The 21,691-nt window shown below is 51.7% G+C and overlaps 2 protein-coding genes across 4 annotated transcripts; both read right to left on the reverse strand.

The window, feature by feature from the left end:
• Window positions 1-708: 708 nt before the first annotated feature.
• Window positions 709-16,099, reverse strand: NUTF2 (nuclear transport factor 2). 3 transcript variants are annotated; one of them, XM_027618136.2, is made up of 6 exons: window positions 15,700-15,799; window positions 8,973-9,141; window positions 5,597-5,724; window positions 3,661-3,732; window positions 3,478-3,576; window positions 709-1,229 (listed from the first exon to the last, which is right to left on the reverse strand). In XM_027618136.2, exons 3-6 carry the CDS (start codon window positions 5,693-5,695, stop codon window positions 1,116-1,118), a joined length of 384 nt encoding a protein of 127 aa, XP_027473937.1. In that variant the 5' UTR covers window positions 5,696-5,724; window positions 8,973-9,141; window positions 15,700-15,799; the 3' UTR covers window positions 709-1,115. The 3 variants fall into 3 exon arrangements, with proteins under 3 accessions (XP_027473937.1, XP_027473936.1, XP_027473938.1); XM_027618135.2 differs by lacking the exon at window positions 8,973-9,141 and having other exon boundaries at window positions 15,700-16,099; XM_027618137.2 differs by lacking the exons at window positions 8,973-9,141; window positions 15,700-15,799 and adding an exon at window positions 15,236-15,648.
• Window positions 16,100-18,325: 2,226 nt separating this feature from the next.
• Window positions 18,326-20,446, reverse strand: THAP11 (THAP domain containing 11). Its single transcript, XM_027618134.2, has one exon. The coding sequence runs from the start codon at window positions 19,925-19,927 to the stop codon at window positions 18,956-18,958; it is 972 nt and encodes a 323-aa protein (XP_027473935.2). The 5' UTR covers window positions 19,928-20,446; the 3' UTR covers window positions 18,326-18,955.
• Between the last annotated feature and the right edge of the window lie 1,245 nt (window positions 20,447-21,691).

Genomic DNA, 21,691 nt, shown 5'->3' on the forward strand with positions numbered 1-21,691 from the left:
GGCCTAGAGATGCCTTGCAGATGTCTGAGGGGTGAGAAATCCCAGAGCACAAATCCCTCAAACTCAGACTCCGATTGCCTACTTTCATAACTCTTAAGTCTATACTCCAACCCAACTGGGCCTGGCTCTGTGGGCAATGGAGGCTGGGCATTCTGGGCACTCACCTCTAGGCAATGATATCCAAAGCAGGTGGTACAAAATCTGAGCTGCCCTCTGCTTGGCTTGGGGTTTGTGGGGTACCCTGGATGTGATCCTGACCGTTCTGGGGGGTAGAACAGGACCCTCTCCCTCAAACCCTTGCTCATTTTATACAGGGTAGTTTTGCTGAGGCCTCAGTCCAGAGCACCTGAACCTGGTAAGTCACTTTCAGTGGGATTCTAGATCATCTCTATTACCAGAGCCCTGATCCTACCCAATGTAGGAGTCATCAGAACTGAGTGCAGAGGCTTCAGTGCAAAGGAAGCTTCGGGCTGGACCTGAGCTCTGTCTGCAGCTCAGTTTTCCAAGACCAGGGGGGCCGAGGTGGGGAATACTATGCCCTACAGGGCTTCTGAGAGAAGCTAGCTGGGAGTGCTGCTTCAGCAGTTTTCTCTTTGCAACAGGTATTGCTGAGTTGGGGGAGAGGTGGGAAGGTGAGACATGAAAGAGCCAATGGGGCAGGGTGATTACTGATGCCCAGCCAACTATTAAACTAATTAAAACAATTTAAACTGTTAAGAAAATTTTGTGGTTTTATTGTATCATGAGGCATTGAAACATCCGAACAAATCAATATCTGGGCGGTGAGGCAGCTGCTTTCTCCTTCACTTCTTTGGGTTACTAGAGCAACTTGTCAGTAGATTAAAAAAAAAAAAAAAAAAAAAAAAAAAAGACAACCTTTTGCATTACTTAAGTCTTTCCAAGGCATGCGCTGGTACAACACAAACTTCTCCTGTCAGATGCAACTAGTCTAGCATCCAAACATCATGCACAATACCTCGGTAGCAGCGCACTGCGCCCGCTCCCGCCGCGGCCCTGCTCGTTTGTGTATGATATTTGGGGCATCTGGAGGAGTGTGAATAGTATCAGGAAGAGGAGGGAGGAGGAAACAGCATGAGTGCCTGGCTGGGAGGAGGTCAGCCAAAGTTGTGCAGGGCAAGCCTGAACATGTCATTGGTGCAAACCCAAGCATCGTTGATGTTCTTTAATAGGAACATCTGGTGGAACCCCATGATGGGGTCTTCATCAGCCTGTGAGGAGAAAGAAAATGATTCAGTTAGTGGGCCAAAGAACAGGAAGGCAGTTCAGTGGTAGGGGAACAGGACAAAAGAATACTGACTTTGGGATCAGACCCTACTGTCTTGGACTTAAATTCCAGTATAGCCAAGGGATACTTGTGAATGTGAATTGATACAACATACTGGGCACACAGGGGCTATGGATGGCAGCTCACACTGCTGCATGCACTTAAACCGAGTAAGTCACCAGTTAGCTACTGCAACAGAGCAGAGAAAGTGCCTGCTCTGAGCTCATGTCTCTAGGCACAGTGATCAAATTTGAAAGACTTCTGCAGTGCTCACCACGGAACTTATAGTACCTAAAACTAAACAATCTTAGCGTCTGTCTGATTACTATGCCAGTTAGTCCAATTAGGAGAAACTACAGCTAATACTGACTGTGACCAGGTAGGTGAGAAAAGCCTCAAAACTGAGTTCACACTGTAATCATAGCTCTACAGAGCAAAAACAAAGCAATGCCACCAGGTGATGTTTCCTGTCATGTCATATATACAACATTTGCAACGAGAAAAGAAAGGCAAAACACCTTCAGCCAAACTGCAGAAGACCAGGATAAAGGCTAGTTACGGTAGGAGCCCCGTTAACCACCTCGGTCTCTAACACTGCGGGTTTTCTGGGAGTTATCATCAGCAAGAAGGCAAATCAATCTTCTGGGGTTCTGAGTTGGACAGAAACACCAGAATGAACCTGAAGCCAGGTAGGAATGGGCAAGGAATACTGACTCTAGCCTGGAAAGTAGGCACTGAGCCCCCTGGAGAGACCTCTTCACCCAAAAGGGCCTATTTGAGCACAAACGCTAGGCAGGGCATGTTGGGCAGGCAGGAAAAACTGACAGGAAAGTGCAGGCCAGAAGGTAGGTCCCTCTGGGTCCACAGGTCCATGGCAGAGGCCTAGAGGCTCCCTCTCTCCACCACTGTATTTGACTCAGGAGGCCCCACTTAGCCTAGGGAGAAGGCATACAGACCTTCAGAGCCCCACGGTGACACAAGCCCAGGAGATTGGGACCTGGTCAAGGGACAACCAATTTGTCCTGCTTCGGGAAGGAGGAGAGGCTTTATAGAAACTAAGAATCTGGCTTCAGTCTGCTGGAGCACAACGGGTAGGAGTTCCTGGGAGAGTTCTTGGGGGACTGAGGAGCTGAAAGCTTTGAAGAGGACAGGTCTTGAGAAAAAGAAAGGAAAGTGCAAAGAGAAGCCGGAGTTCCAGGAATCTGCTTTGCTCAGCAGGTGGAGGAGCCAGCAGCCAGCTCAAGGAGTGGCAGCATGGACTCCAGCAGATGACTGCGACTCAGCACCCAGCGGGCCCTCTGGGTCCACTGTCTACAGAAAGCCCACCTACACCTCAGGGCAGTGCAAAGGCCCAGTAGCTTGGCACCACAGCTCCACCCTGCTCCTATACCTCTTGTCCCTTTTCCAAAAAGGCTCTAGACCAGTACTCTCCAATAGTACTTTCTGTAACAACAGAAATCGTCTATGTCTGGGGGCACCTGGGTGGCTCAGTTGGTTAAGTGTCCGACTCGTAATTTCTGCTCAGGTCATGAACTCATGGGTCGTGAGACTGAGCCCCATGTCAGGCTCTGCGCTCACTGGGGAGTGTTCTGAAGATTTTCTCTTTCTCTCTCTCTCCCTTCCTCTGCCCCTCCCCCCACTCGCACACTCTAATAAATAATCTTAAAAAAAAAATTCTATGTCTGTGCTATCCAATAGGCAGCCACAAGAACTATGAGCACTTGAAAAATGGCTAGTTCAACAGAGAAACTCCAATTTAACTTTATTTCATTTTTTTTTAAGATTTTATTTATTTATTTGACAGAGAGAGACAGCCAGAGAGAGAACACAAGCAGGAATAGTGGGAGAGAGAGAAGCAGGCTTCCCACCAAGCAGGGAGCCCGACGCGGGGCTCGATCCCAAGACCCTGGGATACGACCCGAGCCGAAGGCAGACGTTCAACGACTGAGCCACCCAGGTGCCCCTAAGTTTATTTCATTTTAATTAATGTAATTAAAAATCACCATTAAAATCAAAATATAATTTAAAAATGTGACTAGTGGTTATTGTATTGAATTACACAGCTCTAGATGCTTTGGGTGTCCCTTGATAAGCAGATCAAATCACAGAGAAGGCAAGGGTGCAGGGCTCTCTCCTCTGCCTGCCCACTCCTCCCTACCACCACCAGTATTATGAGGCAGCAGTACTGTTACCTTGAGCTGGCCCACAACCATGCTGATGATGCAGCTATCTGGCGTGGGCTGATGGTCCTGTGCCGTGATGCTGTGCTGGATTTTCTGGAACGGAAGGCTCTGCAAAAGAAACAGTGCGTGGTATGCTGTAGCCAGCAGGGCAGGAAAGTAGCTGCTGACAGCAGGGCCCTGGCTCTTACTTACAGACAACTTCTCCACAATGGCAGCTTTCCCCTGGAACTGCTGTCCTTCCCACGTAAGGCATGATGCGTCAATCTGAAAACCAGAAAACATGGGGTCAGGGCCTTATTTGAAAACAATGAGTCCAAGCCTCAGTTTCCTTATCTGTAAAGAAGGGAACTGAAGGTAGCTTCCATACTTTACACTATTAACAACCTCTTTAATTATACTCTATCTTCCCAGAGCCCAGGCTCTGAAACACTAAGAAAATACAAATGTATTTAGTAAGTTCGTTTCCCAGTTTTTATTCAAGAAGTTATATGGCCTCTGATATGCCTGAGCCCCCGGCTGACTATATGTGGCCAAGACTCAGCCAAAAGTCATCCTGCTGTGTGGTCAGTCAGCACCAGTCCTAGAAAAGCCCATGAGAAATAACTTGGAAACAACCTATATTCATCACCATCTCTAGAGCTCAGGCCAAATTCTACTAAGGCCATTCCCATGGGGAACATCCATAGGGTCAGGGAAGGATGGAAGCTGACAAGGCCTCACAAGGCCTAGTCTGGGACCCTCCCTTCCATCAACATGCAACCCACTAGCTTCCTCCCCTCCCCTCCAGATTTCCCCTGCCATAGCTTTCACGGGCAGAACTCAAAAGTGCCTCTACTGCTTACCAGCTATAACATTTGGCAAGTTACTTATTTTTCTGAATCTGTTTCCTGACCTTTATTTATATATTTTTGAAGATTTTATTTATTTGAAAGGGAGAGAGCTCGAGCACAAGCGTGGGGGGGGGGGGCGCAGAGGGAGAGGGAGAGGCAGACTCCCCGCTGAGCAGGGAGCCCAATGCAGGGCTCGATCCCAGGACTCTGAGATCATGACCTGAACTGAAGGCAGACACTTTTTTTTTTTTAAAGATTTTATTTATTTATTTGACAGAGACACAGCGAGAGAGGGAACACAAGCAGGGGAAGTGGGAGTGTGAGAGGGAGAAGCAGGCTCCCCGCCGAGCAGGGAGCCCGATGCAGGGCTTGATCCCAGGACGCTGGGATCATGACCTGAGCCGAAGGCAGACGCTTAACGACTGAGCCACCCAGACACCCTGTGAAGGCAGACATTTAACCGACTGAGCCACACAGGTGCCCGTTTCCTGATCTTTAAAGGGGACATGTGCTGAGGATTATATGAAATGACACAGATAGGAGTAACTACTACACCAAGTAGTTCTCGGTGTATACGAACATCATTAAAATAACTCCAAACAATGCCTACCTAGAAGCGTTTCTTAAAAGACACACCACCCTCTGGCGCCTGGGTGGCTCAGTCGGTTAAGTGTCTGCCTTCAGCTCAGGTCACAATCTCGGGGTCCTGGGATCAAGCCCCAAGTCGGGCTCCCTGCTCAGTGAGGAGTCTGCTTCTCACTCTCCCTCCGTACCCCCCTCAACTCATGCTGTCTCTCTCAAATAAATAAACAAAATCTTAAAAAGAAAAAAAAAAAAAAGACACACCAGCCTCCCTGGACTAACCTCATTTATTTACCATGAGCATTCAGGGCCCTTTGGTCCCCAAAAGGAAGCTGGACTTAGGGCCTCCAGAAGAGCTCAGTTTTGCACTGATGATGCTCATAGCTGCCGCCTCCAGAGAGCACCATGAGCCCTAGCATCTGCCTGCTACTGCCCAAGCTGGAACCAGAGGCACTCCCAGGACCATGGGATGGCAAGCCCAGAACACCCTGCCAAGGATATCTGGATCCCTACTCTTACAGAAGATGACAGAAGGGAATGTGTAGAGCAGGTAGTTGGGGTAGGCCTCAGGCCCCCTGTCCCATGGACAGAAACTCAGATAGAAGGGTAGAGCCAAATCCAGTGAGGGCTGCTAGAATTTGTGAACTGGACAGCCTAGCCCAATATCTGAATTGATCCCCTGGAGTCCCACTCAGGCCCTAGAGCTGAAGACTTACATAAATTGCGCCTAGTTGGGTTCTGTCGTTATCAAATAACTGGTAGTAATGTTGAATGAAGCTGGATCCAATCTGCTCCCAAATTGGCTTGTCTCCCATTCTGGAGCGTCACCCGGCCTCGTTGAGACCTGCAAGATGAGCAAGACAGAGAGGGAAGTGTTGGTGCCAAGGGAGCAGGAGGTAGCCAGGTGCTGTTTCTTCACTGACCCCAACCCCTCCTGTCCTCCTTGAGCAGAAAATCCTTTGCTGAGGTCTGTATTCCCATGGAACATAGAGAAGCCCTGGGGAACTGGTAGGAGACCCCTCCCAATACAGACCAGTGCAGGGAGCCCAGAGGTGGACCCGACTCAGCCCTTCCTTTAAGGAGCTATGGATGATGAAACAAAGGGGTGCCAGGGATGTGAAGCACATAGGATGGGAGCTAAGGGTAGAGCCAAGACAAAGGAAAGTCAGAGCAAGCCCTTCAATGCTCAACCGGGGTGCGGCTTTTAAGGAGGAGCTAACCGCACCACTCTCCCACATCCTTTCGTTTGATCCTCTCAACAACCTGCAAGGCCAGAGTTACTACTATTCTTCCCACTTTGCAGGTCAGAAACTACAGATGTCTGTGTGTGGAGTGTCTTCTATTGCAGTCCTCAGTCCCATCAACACTGCCCCAGGGCTATATTGGCAGGTGGAGGAAGACCCAGTGAGAGAGGAGGAGATGGTTCCTCAATGCCCCACTTGCAATAAAACAGCAAATGACCCTCCATTTTAGTGTTGGGAGCAGTTTACTTCTTTGAGCACTGGTAAATCTCTTCATTTCTTCATTGACAGGGTTACCCCTACCCACTTTCAGAGCTGCAGCTATGAGTTCAAAAGATCAGAGAGTAATACTGAGGGGTGTTGGGAGGGGAAATGGAGGCTATGAGGGGGAAACATGTCATCTCTCCATACCCCCCATCCCTGCACTGCCCCTGTTGGAAGGGGATTGCCCCCCTCTGATCTCTGAGGGGGAAGGGAGACCCCTCCTCACAGCTACAAACATCACAGCTCTGAGGGTCCTAGTTGGCAAACTTGAGCCCCAGATGAGAGCCACTCTGGCTTTGTTAGCCAGCACCCCCACCCAGCAAGAAGCCCACATCTCACTGAAGGATCCCATGACGGCAGACTTTTATGTTGTTCTATAGTTGGGTCTGACTACCTCCCCATCTCCTGATAACAGGACTCTGAACCTAAGCGGTGTCAACCCTGGCAGACAACGATTAACTGTGGTGGAATATGATGTAAGTCACTACCCTAAGAAGGGCCTCAGCTTCCTCCTCTGTAAGGGGGTGGAACCCTGATGTTGCCAGTGGTTGTAAAGCCTCACTAAGGGAACCTGCTAGTTCGCTCCAGTTCCTATGACCTCACCCAACGCCAGAGGAGCCAGCTGGGATGGATAGTGTAGGGGAGGCAGTGGCTTATCCCCAATCCAGCCAATCTCCCGGCCTATGACCAATACTCTAGCCAATGAGGGGCCAGGAACATGAGCCAGCTTTATTTTAGGTCCCATAGGAGGTAGTAGCACTAAAAATAGGAGCTCAGTGCTGGGATGACTAAGAAATGTCCAGGAAAGTCTAAAACAAGTAGAAGAGAAAGCCTGGACCCAGCCACGCCTGCTACACAGGAACACAAGGTGTGTCCCAGTTTATACTCTGCCAAGAAAAAAATCAACAAGTGGGAAAAGCATAGGATCAACAGCTAGTCTCAGCTGCTGTCTTGGTCACATTTCCAAGGGATCAGACTGTGGCTATACCCACTCCCCATCTCAAATCTCAGCCCCTTCCACCCTAGTATTCACTATGTTTGGCTCACTCACTGTGGCCCAGCCCTACAGTATCTTACCCCAAGATGTCTTACTCAGCTCCCAAGAGCTCTGGGGCAAAGGGAAACCTGGAGGAATGGATGAGGGCCATCTCTCCCTCTGTCCACAACAAGGTGGGGCAGCCCTCAGGGAAGGTCTTGGAGAAAGAGTATGCCTATTGAAAGAAAAAGCATAAGGAAGTGTCTGGACACATGAAAAGAGGTAAGGGCAGGAAACCAGGAAGCTGGAGATGAAGGGTGACAGGAAAAAAGGCTAAATAAAAGCTGATCCAAAGACAAAAGTGGTGCCATGTGGTAGGATAGTGATGTGGAGGAAATGTGGGGGTGTTTTTTCTTTTTTCAGTATTGTTCTCAAGGTGTGATCCCTTGCCAATACGAAAACTACTCAGCACAAATAGCGATGGAGTGAAGAGGGTGGAGGGAAAAAGGGACAGAAGGGTACTCTGGTCTAGTGGGGCAGGGCAGGGCAGGGCAAAGTGGGCTTTCCTAAGCAATGAGACTGCTCAGGGCTCCCAGGAAGTGTGAGGAGGAACCTCCAAAACTATGTGGCTTGAGGCCGTTTCCAAGTAGGGTCCCTGAAGCCAATACCAACTTGGCTGGCCTGCCTGACCCTGTTTTGTTTATTTCCATATAGTAATCATGACAGCCCTGTGGTCAGATCCCATTGTCATCCCACTTTACAGGTGGGAAAACAGGTTCAGCAATCTGCCTTGCCCCAAGGCCATCTAGTACATCAGTGCTAATACTGGGTCCCCTGGTCGAAGTCAGTGCTTTCTTCCTGCTAACTTTGTCCCTCAGCTCTAAACAACAAAGCTGGCCATGTCCCTTCTCTACAACAGCCTCACTTTTGGATTAAACCCTGAAACTCCACAGGTGGCCATCCACACCTATCCCTATCTCCCTACCATTCTCTCCTACCTTCATCCAGCCCCACACACAAACAGACCAGAACTCGCTGAGCACTTGCTCACGGGTTTTTGCCCCACCCCCACCCCATGAATCCCCTTGCTGGGATGTCCTCCCTCCCCCCATTTGCCTGGTCAGTTCCTGCTCTTCCTTCAATTCACTGTTCAGACTCCATCTATTTGGGTCCTCCTTCCCAGACTCAAATGTTGACCCCAACCCCATGTGCGAGGGCCTACTCCTCTGCCTAAACACAGTAGCTCTGGGCTAGGAGGATTCCAGTGTGGTTCTTGCCACACCCACTCCACCTGACCCCAATCCCCCAGCACAGTGTGTGGCTCAGCAAACTACAGGATTTACAGTTTCTGACTCCAAATTTCCCACAAGCTTTCAACTCATGGCTGGGAGGCAGCATTCCTGCATCCAGAAAAAGAAGCAGGGAGCAAAGCGCCACCCCCCCCATCCCCACGCAACACAGGAAGGGGTCTGGGCCAGGCTGGGAGGATGCTCCCCAGGATGGCCAGCAAGCCCTGATCTTGCTTCTAATACATATACTGCAGAAAGAACAGTCTGAAAAGAAAAATGCCAAGGCTCAGAAGCAGCCTCACATCAGATTTTGGGGACTGACCTTCATGACGGCTTCTCCTACAGTTCTTCCAAGAGGGCTGCTGACCACGCCATCTCCTGCTTCACCCCAACAGTCCGCAGGCTGACTGAGGCCAGGCTCCTCGAGGAGCAGAAATGACCTTGATGACCTCTCGCCCACTGAGCATCAGCCTTCACTGACCTTTAGGTCTCTGTGGGTGCAAAGACCCTCTAAGAATGTCTCAAAAACTGTGGCCCTCTCCCAATAAATTTGCACAGAGGTAGAGATGCCCCAGCCTTGTGAATAATTTCGAGTTGTTCACACTCCCTGAGGTTCAGCCACAGACCCCAGGTTAAAACTTCTTGCCCAGAAGACCCCATTAGACAACAGAAAAATTTCATTTTTATCCTCAAATTCTGGGTGTTTCCAGTGACAAAACTTAAATAGCAGTGTCCAGCTGATAACACGTCAATTTTCACTAATACGTATTAGACACAAAAATGTGCTAAGAGCTCTCCCTATGTGCATTTGCTCCTAATACCCTGTGAATCAACTCCCACATTACACTGCAGCACAACGAAGCTCAGAAAGGTTAGCTCACTCACGCAAGGCCATGAGCCTAATGGATGGTGGAACTAGACGGAACCAGGTTTAGCGGACTCCAGGGCCAAGCCCCCCAGACAATAGGTCAGACATAAAAATGAGCAGACCACACCAGTGAGAGAAGTGCTCCTGCGCAAGTAAGGCTGAAGTCCTGACCTCTAACCCTGACTCTGTCAGAGAGGGGCAAGACAGAACTGAACCAAGGCTTCTGCCTCCAAACAAAGGGACCAGGCAGATTTCCACACCAAACCCAACAATAGGCGTTTTCATGGGGGATGATCTCACAGTTTTCCCAAACCCGCAAAGTCACAGCTCAGTTCTACCATCTCAGCAAATCAGAGATAGATCCTGGCCTAGCTAAGCCTGGGGCAGGGATGGGGACAGGACAGTGATGGGGAAGAAGATGTTACAAACTCCAGAAAATACACAAAAAGACCCATGCTTGTCTTTTCTCAAGCACCCATCACCAAGGCCTGCAGGGAATGCTAGCAGATATGCTGAGCTTCTAGTGGGATCCCTGAAATCAGCATCAACCATGGCCATTACCCTCACATGCCCTATGGCCCTCAAATGTTTCCAGTGACTTCCCTTTCTATTCTCCATTGACGGTCTCAACTACTTAGCCTGCCTTCAAGGCCCCCGGGGTGACCTGCCCTCCTGGCTGTCCAACCTCATCTCCTGCCACCCCCCCTCCCTGCTCCTCTACAGCCACTCAGGGTATTTCCCTGTTTCTGGAACATGCTGAGCCTCTTCTCACCCAAGGGCTTTGCAACTGTTTATCCTTCTACCTGGATCACTATTCTCCCTGGATCTTCATGTATCTGGCTCCTTGTCACATATGTGTCAGCTCAAATGTCACCTCCTCACAGACACCTTCTCTGATCACTCAGTCTAAAATAACTGCCCAGCTACTCATCTCACCATCTTTTGTTTTCTTAGCACTTATCACTGCATGAAATAGTTACATTTAACATATTTGTTTATGATCTGTCTCCCTGACCTAGGCAGCCCTGTCCCTGTGGTGCCTGGCTTAGCCCTTCTTCTCTGGAGGAGTGAATTCTGGACAAACCCTGCTGAATTTAAGTGGCCAAGCGACCCACTTCCCCTTTACCTACACCTTCTGTCCAACTCATCAGGAAACAACCCTTTGTCATCAGTCACCTGTCTGTCTGAGGGTGTGACAAGTGGGGCTTGGCCCAACCCCCTCTCATTTTCAAGGCTGTGGTCACCTGAGGGACAGCTGTGGCTCAACAGCAGGCACACAACCACACCCTCAAGGTCTGACCTCTAGCCTACTCCTCCTCTCCCTCATTGTATGACCCTCTGACCCTGTCTCCTCACCAGTAATTATGGGGATGTTGGGGCTAATCAACTGAGAGTATAAAGCAAGACCCAGTAGCAAGGAGTCAGTCAGGTCCTAAGTGAAGCTCCAGGTCAAGAACTAGAAAAAAGGTGGTTATCTCAGCCTCCTGCAAGGATACCACATCATGGAGTAGCCTCGACACAGGACTGGCAACTGCCTAGTCCATCACTCTCCTGCCTGAAGTCTGGAGAGCAATCAGCCAAGGTCTGGTGCCCGAATAGCTGGCCGGGACAGAACCCTTTCCTGGGGCAGACCCAAGGCCTAGGTGCCCCCAGCACCCCGAGGGCCTTTTCCTCCTCTTCTGTCTGGAGGAGGGATCCAGAGCTTTTGGGTTGCCCTGGCTAGCTCAGAAGTTGAACCTTGAGACTTGCATTCTGGTCTTTCTGCTCTGTACTTAGTCCATGAGTAGCCTCCCTTTCCCATATCACTCAGAGATCTCTGGGGCCCCTGTCCTAGACAGCTCCCATCCATGAACTGAACCCCAGGTTATGAAATTGCTGACCAGGTATATATGGACTTGGCTCCCCAGTTGGGCCTGAAGCCCCTAAGTGACCACCCCCATGGTCTGCTACAACCATGCCTGACGAATACTGTCATGACACTCCAAGACTAAGGTGAGCAGAGGAATGAAGGGATGAACATGGAGTCCCCAGGGTGCTGAACTGCCTTCTCTGTAAGCCAAACAGTTACATGTGCTCTCTCATTTGAGCCTCACAGCTGTAAAGCTAGTGTGATTATCATCATTTTCTAGATGAGGAAACCAAAATTCCAAGAGGTTAAGAAAGAATTCAAGATGACACAAGGCCACTGGTATAGCCAGCATTAAAATGTCCACTAAAATGGCCTGGACTGGACAGCTGAGAGCCAACGTCAGGTAGCAGAAAGTGTAGAGGTAACAAATGAGATGGTGAGGAATGGAGCCTAGGCCTTTTCTTACCCTCTGAAATCAGCAAGTTCTATGCCTCTCAGAAAGCCCCTGAGTGCATGCTCGGCTGGTCAAAGCAGGACTACACCATAGAGACTAGTGAGAACTTGCATTTGCCTAGGTCTGAAATCACCTCTGCCAGTGAAACCAATGTCTCTACACATAGACATCACTCCAGGGGGCAGCAGTCTCTGCCCGGTGAGACCCAGTGGCTCTGATGAAGTATGCAAGGCTTTGAGAAACAATCATTCCATAATTTCCCCAGTTTACTGAAGCAAGCGGCCCTGAGTTCCCTGGCAAGTCAAATACACCTGCCTCATGAGGGGGAGGTTCTCCTCCTCTGGGGTAGGCCCTTCTCTAGTCTTGGGGCTTAGGGAGCTGGCACATAGGTACCAGCAACATATAAGGACTCGATATTAATACTTTGCTAAGGGTAAAAGGCAACCTTAGCCCAACCCCCAGGATCCTGTAAGTCTACTTTAACATATAAAAATTCTTTTAGGGGTGCCTGGGTAGCTCAGTCGGTTAAGTGTCTGCCTTTGGTTCAGGTCATGATCTCAGGGTCCTGGATGGAGCCCTGCATGGGGCTCTCTGCTCAGTGGGGAGCCTGCTTCTCCCTCCCTCTCCCTCCACTGCTCCCCCTGCTTGTTCTCTCTTTCTGTCAAATAAATAAATAAATAAAATCTTAAAAATAAAAACAAAAACAAAATCTTTCAAAAAAAAAGAACAAATTAAACTAAAAAAAAAAAATCGAAAAAGCAAAAACCTCCATCAGGAGGTTCAACTCAACCCCAACCCATTAGAAATCCTGCTCAACTTTCTTTTTTCTTTTTTTTTTTTTTTAATTTTAAAAGGCTCACTAACCACCTTTCTTCTTCAGTGCTCTGATCATTGCAAAGCCTCTCTTCTGCACAGGGCAGAAGGTCCCTTCAACTCAGCCCTAAGTACATAATAACAACATTACTCCTTTCCCCAGCACCAGGACTGGGTAGGATTCATTCTTCTACCTTCAGCCTCGGTCCAGAGCCTAACACACAAAAAGGGCCAAAGAATGGTTGCTGAATAATACTAATCATTGTTGGAAAAGGAAAAGAAAAAAAAAATTCCAAGCAAGATACTAATGCCGCAGTTAAAGGAATCCTAGAATACTTTTTATACAAGTGCCTTCCAGTTCTTTTTTTTTTTTAAGATTTTATTTATTTATTTGACAGAGAGAGACACAGTGAGAGAGGGAACACAAGCAGGGGAGTGCAGGGAGGGAGAAGTAGGCTCCCCTCTGAGCAGGGAGCCCAATGCAGTGCTCGATCCCAGGACCCTGGGATCATGACCTGAGCTGAAGGCAGATGCTTAACCGACTGAGCCACCCAGGCGCCCCGTGCCTTCCAGTTCTTAAATTTGAGAATTCTGTGTCATTCTTAAACCATTCATGCCACCCCAACCCACCAACTGCAAAGATAGCAGAATAAAGTGAGATATAGCTTGGAGAGAAGTACAGTCCATGTCAGTAAAGGACCTACTGTTGAGCTTTTTGAGAACCCAGGCACCCCATACCCCGCCATGCTTATGCAGCCACATTTCAACTGCCCCATACCAGACCCCACTTCCAAGTCAGCCCTACATGAATAGAAGGTGCGGACAGATTCTGAAGAACCTCAGGATTCTTCACTTATCTCTGAGATACAGATGGCCTGCCAAGTTCCAGAAAGGTAAAGGACTTCGGGGGGTCAGGATGCCTACCAATGGCTAGCTAAGCCCAGACAAAGAAGTTCTAGAAAACTTCTAGGGTTGGAATGAGAAGGAGAAACCAGAATTCCTCCTACTCCTGACACCGCTGCCAGTGGTGAAGGAACAGTATCAAAAAAGAACAGTATCTTTTTGACCTTGAAGGAAACCATGGTCATCAAGTCAAGCCTTGGAATGTGCAAACTAATCCACAGATATAAGCCTAGCTCAACTGAAACCTGTGTCCTAGACAGAACCAATCCTGACAATCTAGAGAGGGTCTTCAAATAACTGCTTCTAACACTAGGAGATTCCATCACAGGGATCCTATGTATGTCCTGTGGGCAGTCCCTCCTTGTTGCCTATCTCTACCAGGAAACCAGACCCTTCTAAGCCTGCTGAATGAACCTGACTTCCACGTGCTTACGGGCCAAGATGTGGACAAGGAGGTTTGAGTTCAGAGAGAACGGAAGTGCTGCTTAGGAGATCTAGACAGATCTTTGCCTATCCTCCTCAATCAGAGAGAATGACTAGACAGAGCCGGAAAAGGAAAACTTCCAATGACCAGAAAAACATCACCTGGGGAAATACTCAAGGAAAAAAAAAAGTCCAGGGGTGGTGGCTTTCGGCATCATGGGCCTAACTCAACTTTCCTAGGAGACCTGCTTGCTGCTGAGGCCAGGCCTGCAGAGACTTAGCTGCTGCTTTAATCCTTGCAAGAACTATGGCTCAGAAGCTGTCCTGGGTCAGAGGAATCAAGGAATCGACAAGCTGTTTCTTCCCCAAATCCCAAGGTTCTCTCTGGACTGGTCCCCTAATACATCATCAATCAATGAGAAATGCCTTTACAAAGCCCCTCAGAAGACTACTCTAAGGCTAGATACTCCTCTTCTCCCAGGACTCAAAGGGATCGCTGGAGCCATCATTGAAGGTAATTTCCCAAGGCTCAACCAGCCTCTTGCCTGTACACAGGTTACTCCAACCTGTACAGGTTACTCCGGAAGTGAGCAAGCAAGTGAGGGAAGTCTGTCTGCAGCTTTCAGCTTCAGTTATCTCATCCAGGCTTCAGAAGGGCCGCAAAGAGTCTGAATCTGAGCCCCACTGCCCAAATGTGCCCCACCACCAGTCTCTTGTTTGGCACTGGGCTCATGGTCCTCAGGCCTGGATTCTACTTTCCCCTCCACTAAACCTCACGTTATCACCACCATTCTCCTGGAATCATTCTCCTCTGTGGGAGGAGGGCGGATGACTCTGGGAAGGGCAGATGTGAGGCTGAGGCTGCGCCGGAGTTCTAATAACGTGTTGGGGGATCACACATCCAACCTCACCTCCTTGGCTTCCTTCCTCCCCTCCTCCACTAACTCGGCCGCCCAACCCACCCACCGCTGGGGCCTGGTCCCCGGATAGAAGGGCGGGGTCTGAGCCTACCAGTCCGGAGCCGCTCATCTCATCAGGCCAGATCCTCCAAGGCTGGCGGGGGGTGAAGTCCCATGTGGAGCCCCCTCCCGCCCCAGATTCCCTGACCTGCCCTCCACGCAGAAACCTACGCATGAATTCCAGAGTGGGAGTTAGGTTTTGTGCACTCCCAACGGGCAGACAAGCGGGGGAGAGTTCACCTACATCCTAGCCTGGCTATGGTCGGGAACCGGGTGAGAGTCCTAATCCCGGGCTGCGGCAGGAAAGCGCCCTTACCCAATGCTGACTCCGGAGCGAGCCGGGTGGCGCTTGCCCATCCCCGGATCCTTCGCTGGCGGGTGGCAGGACGTGGGGCTGGGGTCGTCCCGCTAGCCTGCCTGCAGAGCTTGCGGGACTCGGGCAGGCCGGGCTAGGCCAGACGGGGCGGGGCCCGGAGAGCCCCATCCGGGTGGTCTGGACCAGAGAAAAAAAGGCCCGGCCGCCGCGCAGTCCGATGCACCCGCCATGGACACGATAGCCGGATAGGCGCCTGGCTGTCTCTCTCTGTGTTCCCCCCGGCCGCCGCCTCAGAGGACCGGCGGGAGGCGGAGCCGCGCGCGACACATGGCCCCGTCCCCGCGCGGCTTCGGGCCGCCGGTGTTGCGGGGGCGCCCGGAGACTGGCAGCGGAGGCTCCAAGCGGCCCAGAGCGCGGCTCCAGCGGCCCAGCCCCCGCCCCGGCGCGCTAGCCCCGACACTCACCCGAGGGGCTGGCACGATGGCGGCAGCGGCGGCGGCGGCAACCCAGCGCGGTCTGCGACCGACTGTCCCTTCCCCCCTGCCCTCCCTCGCCACCCCGCTGCACTCTGGGAAACGCAGTCCCCCGGAGCTCCTTTCTGGCATAGATGTGCCAGGAGAAAACTACAGTTCCCGGTGTGCTATGCGCCGAGGACCGGCCACGGCCCGCAGCGCGGGAGGTGAGGCTAAGCCGGGGAGGGAGGCTACCAGGGCGAGCCCCTGAGAATTGTGGTCTAGTGGAAGCCTCTGGAACACCCGAGGTTGGCGCCAGGCAAGGTTCAAGGCTCAGTTGTCGCCAGGTCCCAGCTGGTCCGGCCCCGCCCAGGTTGCGCCGTGGTTTGGAGCAGGCCCCGCCTCCGTGGGAGTCCGGCCTGGCCCCAAGCAGGCCCAGACACCCCTCCTGGGGCCCCTGGGCTGTTTCCGCTCCCGAACTCTCCTCCCCTTTGGTGCTCTAGCCACCCCCCCCACCCCCACCCCCACCCCCACCCCCGCCCCCGCCCTTTGACTCTTCCGAGCAGTGCTCTAAAGCCAGCCAGGGCGGAACCCATGGTGTGTGCTGTCCAAACATTTCATGTGCCCTGCCCGACCCAAAGCTGGTTTCGAGCAGTCGAGGCTTTCCTTTAGGCTGGAGACTCAAATGCTCAAGTGGGGCTCGGCTGGAGACATGATTACCCTTACACTTGTACAGTTGGGGGTCTCCAAAACATTCTCATAAGTTTTTTATTTTTGCACCAGGCAGGGCAGCTAAGAGTTTCATTTTTATTAACGAGAAAAGCGAACTGGCTCACCCAAACTTTCCCTGTGATTTAAGCGACCAGATTGTCAATAATCTCTGTCCCACCCCTTGCCCTTTCATCACCCATTTTCATCGTTTCTTGGGCAATGCAAACATTTGAAATAAGGCCTGTGTCTAAGTCAGGCCTGTTGGGGAAATGCTCTACAGCTAACCCAGGTGGACCACAGGTAAGGGAAATATCATCCTGGCAGCTCCATGCTTTCCCTCCTAGCCAGAGATCTCAGTATTCCTGTTCTTCCATAAGTTTTGAACCTTCACCAGTACACACACACACTTCCTGTTCTTCCATAAGTTTTGCACCTTCACCAATACACACACACACACACACACACACACACACACACTCACTTGCTGGGGACAGCTGGTAAGACCAGGTCTGCACTGCCTTGCCTGACTAGATGCTCATTCCTTAGCCAGTGAGAACTCTGCATTGTCCTGTTTGTGGTGCATCTGGGACCTCCCTTGTTCTGTCATTCCCCCACCCCCAAAAAGCTAAAACTCGAGATAGATTGTATGCACATAACCCCCAGACACCAGAGTCTTGGCCAGAGCCTGGCCCTCACCTGTCCTGGGAGCGCTGCTGAGAGGTCCAAGTGAGCCAAAACAGAAACAGTGAGTCTTCAACAAACAGGAGCTAGGATACACTAAACAGCATAGACCGAGCCTGGAAAAGCCCTCACTCCTAGTGGAGAGTGGAGACTGACAGAGTGGCTTAATAGCTGCCCACAAAGGGCTTCAGTCCCAGCTGGCCTGGAAGGGGCAATGCTGTGCATCCACCACCTTATTTACGATTAGCCAGAACTAACGCTAGGAAGGCAGAGATCCAATCCTTTCCCCAGCCAGGCACCTGTACAACCTATACTCCACCCGTCTTAAAACCAGAGACTTGTTTCTCAAGTCAGTGCCAAGGGCCAAGAGGAGAGCAGAGACTAGAGAAACAGTTGTCATTTCAGTTCAGACACAGGGAAAGCCCCCAGGGAAGTGGCCTTTTCTAAAGTAAGAGAAGGAAGTCATGTTTTATGGACCCCAGGAAGTATCCATTTGTGCCCGAACACCGTAGTAAATAGGGCTAGCTTTAAAGGCTTGCCTTGGCCCATTGGCTTTGAGCTAAGTTATTTGGAGCTATAGATAAAAATGTCACCTCACCCCTACCTTATCTAAAGAATAGAAACAGCCAAGAAATGAGTCAAGGGGTCACAAATCCCAACTCCTCCACAATAACATCCCAAGGCCAAGTTATCTGTACAAGAGTTCTTATGTGTGCGGGAAGCATGGCTGGTTCCAGCTGTGATCTTCACTAAGTAACTGCACGCCCATGCGTGCCACTGTACTAGGGCTAAAATGGTGAGTGAAATTCAACCGCAGCTGAAAATTCATGAGGAATTCAAAACTCTCAAGAGAAGTGAGCAGTCACAACTTGGTTTAGTTCTCAGTTGCTCCTTCTCCTAACCCACAGCAAACTGGGACCATTTGGTGCAGTTTCTAAACTCTTTGGAGCGAGCTGGGCCAGGAACTCTGTGAGATCCTTATGAAGTCAGGGTCCATGTGCTCAGGGCCCCTTTATGGACAAGCATGGTCACTGAACCATTTCTACTCTCAGGATCAGCCTCTCCTTGAGATCTAAGGTACAGGCCTGTTGGGAGGTCTATTTCCCCACCTTTCAGGGATACTGAAATGAGTCTTTATAAAAATAAAATGATGAAACCCAAATTAAAACCTTACTTTCTGTTTAATTCGTTTTGCCAAACAAACACAGTGAAAACTTTAGTCTGACTAATTGTACAGAAAATAGAATTTGTAACCAGTAGCAAACATAACAGGATAAACCTAAGTCCCTGGCAAGCTGGATCTTCATCAGCAGGTCACCTAGATCCCCTTGTAGATGGCCTCCTGGGGAGGGAGGTCCTTATAGGCAGAGGCACAGATCTGCCAGTCCCCATTAGAATCACAGGCTGCACCTGGGAAGGAAAAGCACGAAAAGGAGAACTGATGTTACTTGGATCTCTTATCACTACACACGGAAGAGTTGTCTCAATGCTGGCCAACCTCAAGGTGTTGTCTTCCCAAACCCATAGTCTTGGGCATCCGACCTGCATCCTGAGTGGGTAATTTTCAAGTTCAGTGGTTCTGAAGCCTCTGCTTAACCAGAACCTGCAACATAAACTGGGGGTGAGGTGGGGAGTGGGGGATAAAGTCATAATTGCTGGTGTCACCTGTACAGAGTCTGAGGTCCCAGACTTCAGGACCTTGCTTCAGGAGAAAACAAGACAGGGTGCCAGGTCACCAGCAAGAGAGTCCAGCTGCCCTAAGCTTCAGTACTGTCAACCAGTGCCCCAGGATTATAGGGGAGTTCAACAGCAGCGGCCTAAGGTCCCTGTAGGCTGAGAGGGGTCCAGGAGTCCAGCAAGCCGAAGGGGGACCCATTCACATTCCGTGCTTCTTTCGGATGACAGCCATGGCCAGCAGCCGATCCTTCTCACGGAGTTCTTCTCGTAGCTTGGCCTCGGTGAGACGCAGGTGGCGGATGCTACCTTTCATCTCCTTCATCTTCACCTCCATCAGCGCCAGGATGTCCCGCTGCTCGTTAAGCTTGCGCAGGAGCTCCTCCTCCGTGGTCCCTGACGACAAGGAGTATGAGTGATCGGAGCCAGTATCAGGGAAGCCCTCTTCCCCCACCACCACCAACTGGGGACCCATAGGGCACTCTGCGGCCTCCAGCCCTGCCGTAGCAGCCTCTAGCTCCGACGCGGCGGCTGCGGCGGCTGCGCCCTCTGCAGCGGCGAACTCCACTTGCACGGTCAGGTCGATGGGTTTCACGTCTTCGCCGGTGGGAGTGGTGGGCGCTGGGGGCACGGACCCCGAGGCCTGGCTGCTGTCTACAGCGGCCTGAAGGGTGAGGAGCACAGCAGCAGAGGCAGACACCAGGTTCGGCTGCAGCTGGGAGGCCTGGGCAGTGGAGGCTGACGGCTGCTGCTGCTGCTGCTGTTGCTGCTGCTGTTGCTGCTGCTGCTGTTGCTGCTGCTGCTGCTGCTGCTGCTGCTGCTGTTGCTGCTGCTGCTGCTGTTGCTGCTGCTGCTGCTGCTGCTGCCTGCGGCGGGCGGCTGCGGCCCCCGCGGGTCTGCGTGCTACTTTGCGCTCGTTGACGCCGCGCAGCGGGAAGATGGTGGGGACGCGCACCGTGTAGGTCTTGCGTCCGCCCTGGAAGTGGACGCTGCAGAGACGATGGCCCGTGGTGGGCTGGAAGGTGGAGAAGCACCCACTGACGCCAGCACGGGACACGTTCTTGAGCCACAGGCGCCTCAGTTCGGCGTCCTTGGGAAACGTGTAGAAGTGCAGCGCCTTGTCCCGGTGCGAGTTGTTGTAGCAGCCCGGCACGCAGCACGTAAAGCCTGGCATGGCTGCGCCGCGCGGCCCGCCTCGGCCCGGCCCACCGGCCTCCTGAGCCCTTCGACGGCCCGGTCTGTCTGCCGCCGCCCGCCCCTCGACGGGCGGCGCCGCGCGGGGCCTTTAGGCGGCCTCCCACTACTGCCGCCCGACGCGGCCGGCCCGGCCCGGCGCCCCGTGCCCAGAATACGCTTCCCGCCGGCCCGCGCTGCGCCGCCCGCCCGGCCGCCCGCCTGCGCTCCGGAGTCGGCCCCGGGGACGCCGCGAAGGACCGCCTGGGAAGGAGGACTACGCCCCCCACAATGCACCGCGCCAGAAGCTGCTCACTTCCGGAGCGGGGGCGCGATGATTCCGGCAGCTTTCCAGGGCACCGTGACAACCCACGCAGAACAGATTCTTACCCCCGCCCGGCTTATCCCCGGCCGACTATAGAGGCATATTCGGTTGGAACGCTGTCGCCTGGACCGCCCTTCACAAGGACCCGGAATCCTGATGAGGTCTGGCGGCGTACGCCTCTGTAGTGCGCAAGCGCCTTGGGCGTTTGCTTACGGAAACTACAAATCCCGCAATGCCGTGCGCTGAACTCGGCGGCTGCGGCCTGGGGCGCCGCCTAAAGGAGAGGTCCGGTTACAGGGGGACTAGGATTTGGGTGAGGTTGTGTGTCAGCCGGAAGCGCTTCCCCAATCCTGGGGCCTGTGAGTCGATGGCATTCCCGCGGGGACTGGGTGGGGAACCTCAGCTTCAGTGCCCAGAAAGACTTCAGGAGCCCCTTTCTCTGCGTTGAGGACTCGCTTAATTCAGCCGTGGCTTGAGTTGACTCACTTACCTAAACACAGTCACCAGTAGGTGCCTACTGTGTGGCCGGTACAGTGCAGTGAGTTGGGAACTTGCTAAAAGGAGGTCGACCTGACTACCTTGAGGGTTGAGGGTCCGACTTTTGGATAATAGATGTGAATGCACCCGAATGGATGTCTAATCACAGAAATAAATGCTACAGACTAATGAACAGGACAGAGGAGAAAATGGGACTTGGAGGCCAAGAAAGAAAAAAAATGGTGAAACCTTGAGTGAGGAGGGAGTAGCTGGTCCTGAGGAAAGAACTAGGCTAGGTCCTCAAAGAGCCTGGAAGAGGACAGGCAGGGTAGTTGAAGCGCTGAAAGATACCAAACTGGGCTAAGTTAAAAGATTCGGGATTTAATTCTGCAGACGACTGGGAGCTGTTGAAGAGTGTTGAACCAGAGGATGGACAGAATTTGGATTGTAACAAGACACCTTCCCAATCCCCGACTTCTATGGAAAAAACGTTCTGAAGGGCAAGAGAGGCTTTGGAAAACCAGGGGAAGGCCTGGCAGTTGTTCCGGGGATCTACCTGCTAGCCCTCCTTTGCTGAGTTCCTCCTTTCTCCCACTTCCTGCCTTCACCCCTTCTCCAGACTCTCCCTTCACATTTTTTTTTCCTCCTGATTACAGACCATGGGTATGAAATTGAAGCCTAGTATATGCTATTTCTAATTATTTGACATAAAAACAAAAAAAGACCTGGCAATTTAAAAGCTTGTGAAAGAAAAAATATAACACCCCAAGTTAACTGTTACTTTTTATTTTTTTTAAGTGCTTTATTATAAAAGGAACCATACTTAAAATGTTTTGGGGAGGGGCGCCTGGGTAGCTCAGATGGTTAGCGTCTGCCTTTGGCTCAGGTCATGATCCCAGGGTGCTGGGATTGAGTCCCGCATCAGGCTCCCTGCTGGGCGGGGAGCCTGCCTCTCCCTCTGCC

The sequence above is a fragment of the Zalophus californianus genome, chromosome 17 (genome assembly GCF_009762305.2).
Source record: "Zalophus californianus isolate mZalCal1 chromosome 17, mZalCal1.pri.v2, whole genome shotgun sequence".
NCBI classification, from domain to species: Eukaryota; Metazoa; Chordata; class Mammalia; order Carnivora; family Otariidae; genus Zalophus; species Zalophus californianus.